This window comes from Vipera berus (assembly GCF_964194415.1).
Source record: "Vipera berus genome assembly, chromosome: 3".
NCBI lineage: Eukaryota > Metazoa > Chordata > Lepidosauria > Squamata > Viperidae > Vipera > Vipera berus.
Genome location: NC_138204.1, coordinates 80,561,092 through 80,562,350, shown reverse-complemented (window position 1 = coordinate 80,562,350; position 1,259 = coordinate 80,561,092). Strand labels below are relative to the sequence as shown.

The 1,259-nt window shown below is 63.2% G+C and overlaps 1 protein-coding gene across 1 annotated transcript in view; it reads left to right on the top strand.

Moving 5' to 3' along the window:
* Positions 1-718: 718 nt before the first annotated feature.
* The window catches only part of MCOLN2 (mucolipin TRP cation channel 2), a gene marked incomplete at both ends in the record, with an annotated part of 13,691 nt that continues 13,150 nt past the window's right edge, over positions 719-1,259 (top strand). Inside the window, one exon of the mRNA XM_081325506.1 lies at positions 719-835. Coding sequence (XP_081181632.1) covers positions 719-835 — 117 coding nt within the window. The remainder of the gene's footprint in view (positions 836-1,259) is intronic.

Below are 1,259 nucleotides of genomic sequence, written 5' to 3'. Positions count from 1 at the left end.
ACCGTCCAGAGCGTGGCCTCCCAGAGGTATGGGAGTCCCTGGTGTCATGCCGCTGCTGTTGCCGTCTCCGATCAAGGTGCCTCGAAGAGGTGGCTCCGGGTGTGAGCCGTAGATGCCTCGCCTCCGCCGCTACCGCCGCTGTCAGAGGGCCCTGGGCAAAAACGGTCGACCGGGGCCCGGAAAGGATGTCACCGCCGTCCTCGCCTCCGTTGCCGCCGCTTCCGCCGTATAGGGCATAGAGGAGTCGTTGGCACCCATTCGCTGCCGCTACCGTCGTAAAGCTGGTCTGCGGCGTCTCCTTGATCACTCGGAGACGCCGCCGCTATCCGGGAGCAGATTAGGCAGCCGAGGCAGAACAGCAACTCCGGCCCCGCTCAGGATGGTTGTAGTGGCAGCAGCGGTACAGGGGGTGGGCCGGAGATGCCACGCCGCCAGCGCTACCGCCGCTGTCAAGGCCCCTGGGAGGCGAATGACTGGGCCTGGAGAAGCAGTCCCGGTCACCGTCGTCTCCACTGCCGCCTCTTCCACCGCCCAGCTGATCCGCGGCGCCTCCTCTGATCCTCGGAGACGCCGCCGTTGCCCGGGAGCGGGCCAGGGGAGCCGAGGTAGAGCGGAGGCGTCGGCCGCAAGTCAGCTGGCTGTGCAGCCGCAGCGGCTCCGGGGGTGTGCCGAAGATGTCACCGCCAACCGCCTCCGCTGTTTCCAGCCCCCTGGGAAGATGGCCGGCTTTGGGCTTGGGCGCTCTCACCGCTTTCGCTTTCGCTACGCCGCCTCCGCCTCACAGATGATCTGCGGCGTCTCCTTTGATCCTTCGGAGACGCCGACGCCGCCCAGAGTAGATTAGGCGGCTGAGGCAGAGCGAGGATGCTGGCCCCATTTAAAACGGCCGCCAACGGCGCAGGCGGTGGGGCGGGGATGTCCCGGCACCCCTACAGCTGATTCGGGGCGGCAGCGGACAGCACATTGCCCATCTCAGCTGCCCAACTTCTGACCCCACCCCAGGGGTCTGTTGACATCCCTGGGGGGCTCCTGGGGGGCGCCTTACCACCGGGGGTTACGGAGCTCTCCCCAGCACGTCCGCCATCTTTGGAGCCGGCAAAAAAAAAAAAGTTAGTCCTCAACTTACAATAGTTTATTTAGTGACCGTCCAAAGTTACAACATCACTGCAGAAAGTTACTTATGACAGTTTTTCACATTTATAACCGTTGCAGCATCCCCATCGTCATGTGATCAAAATTCAAACATTTGGCAACTGGTT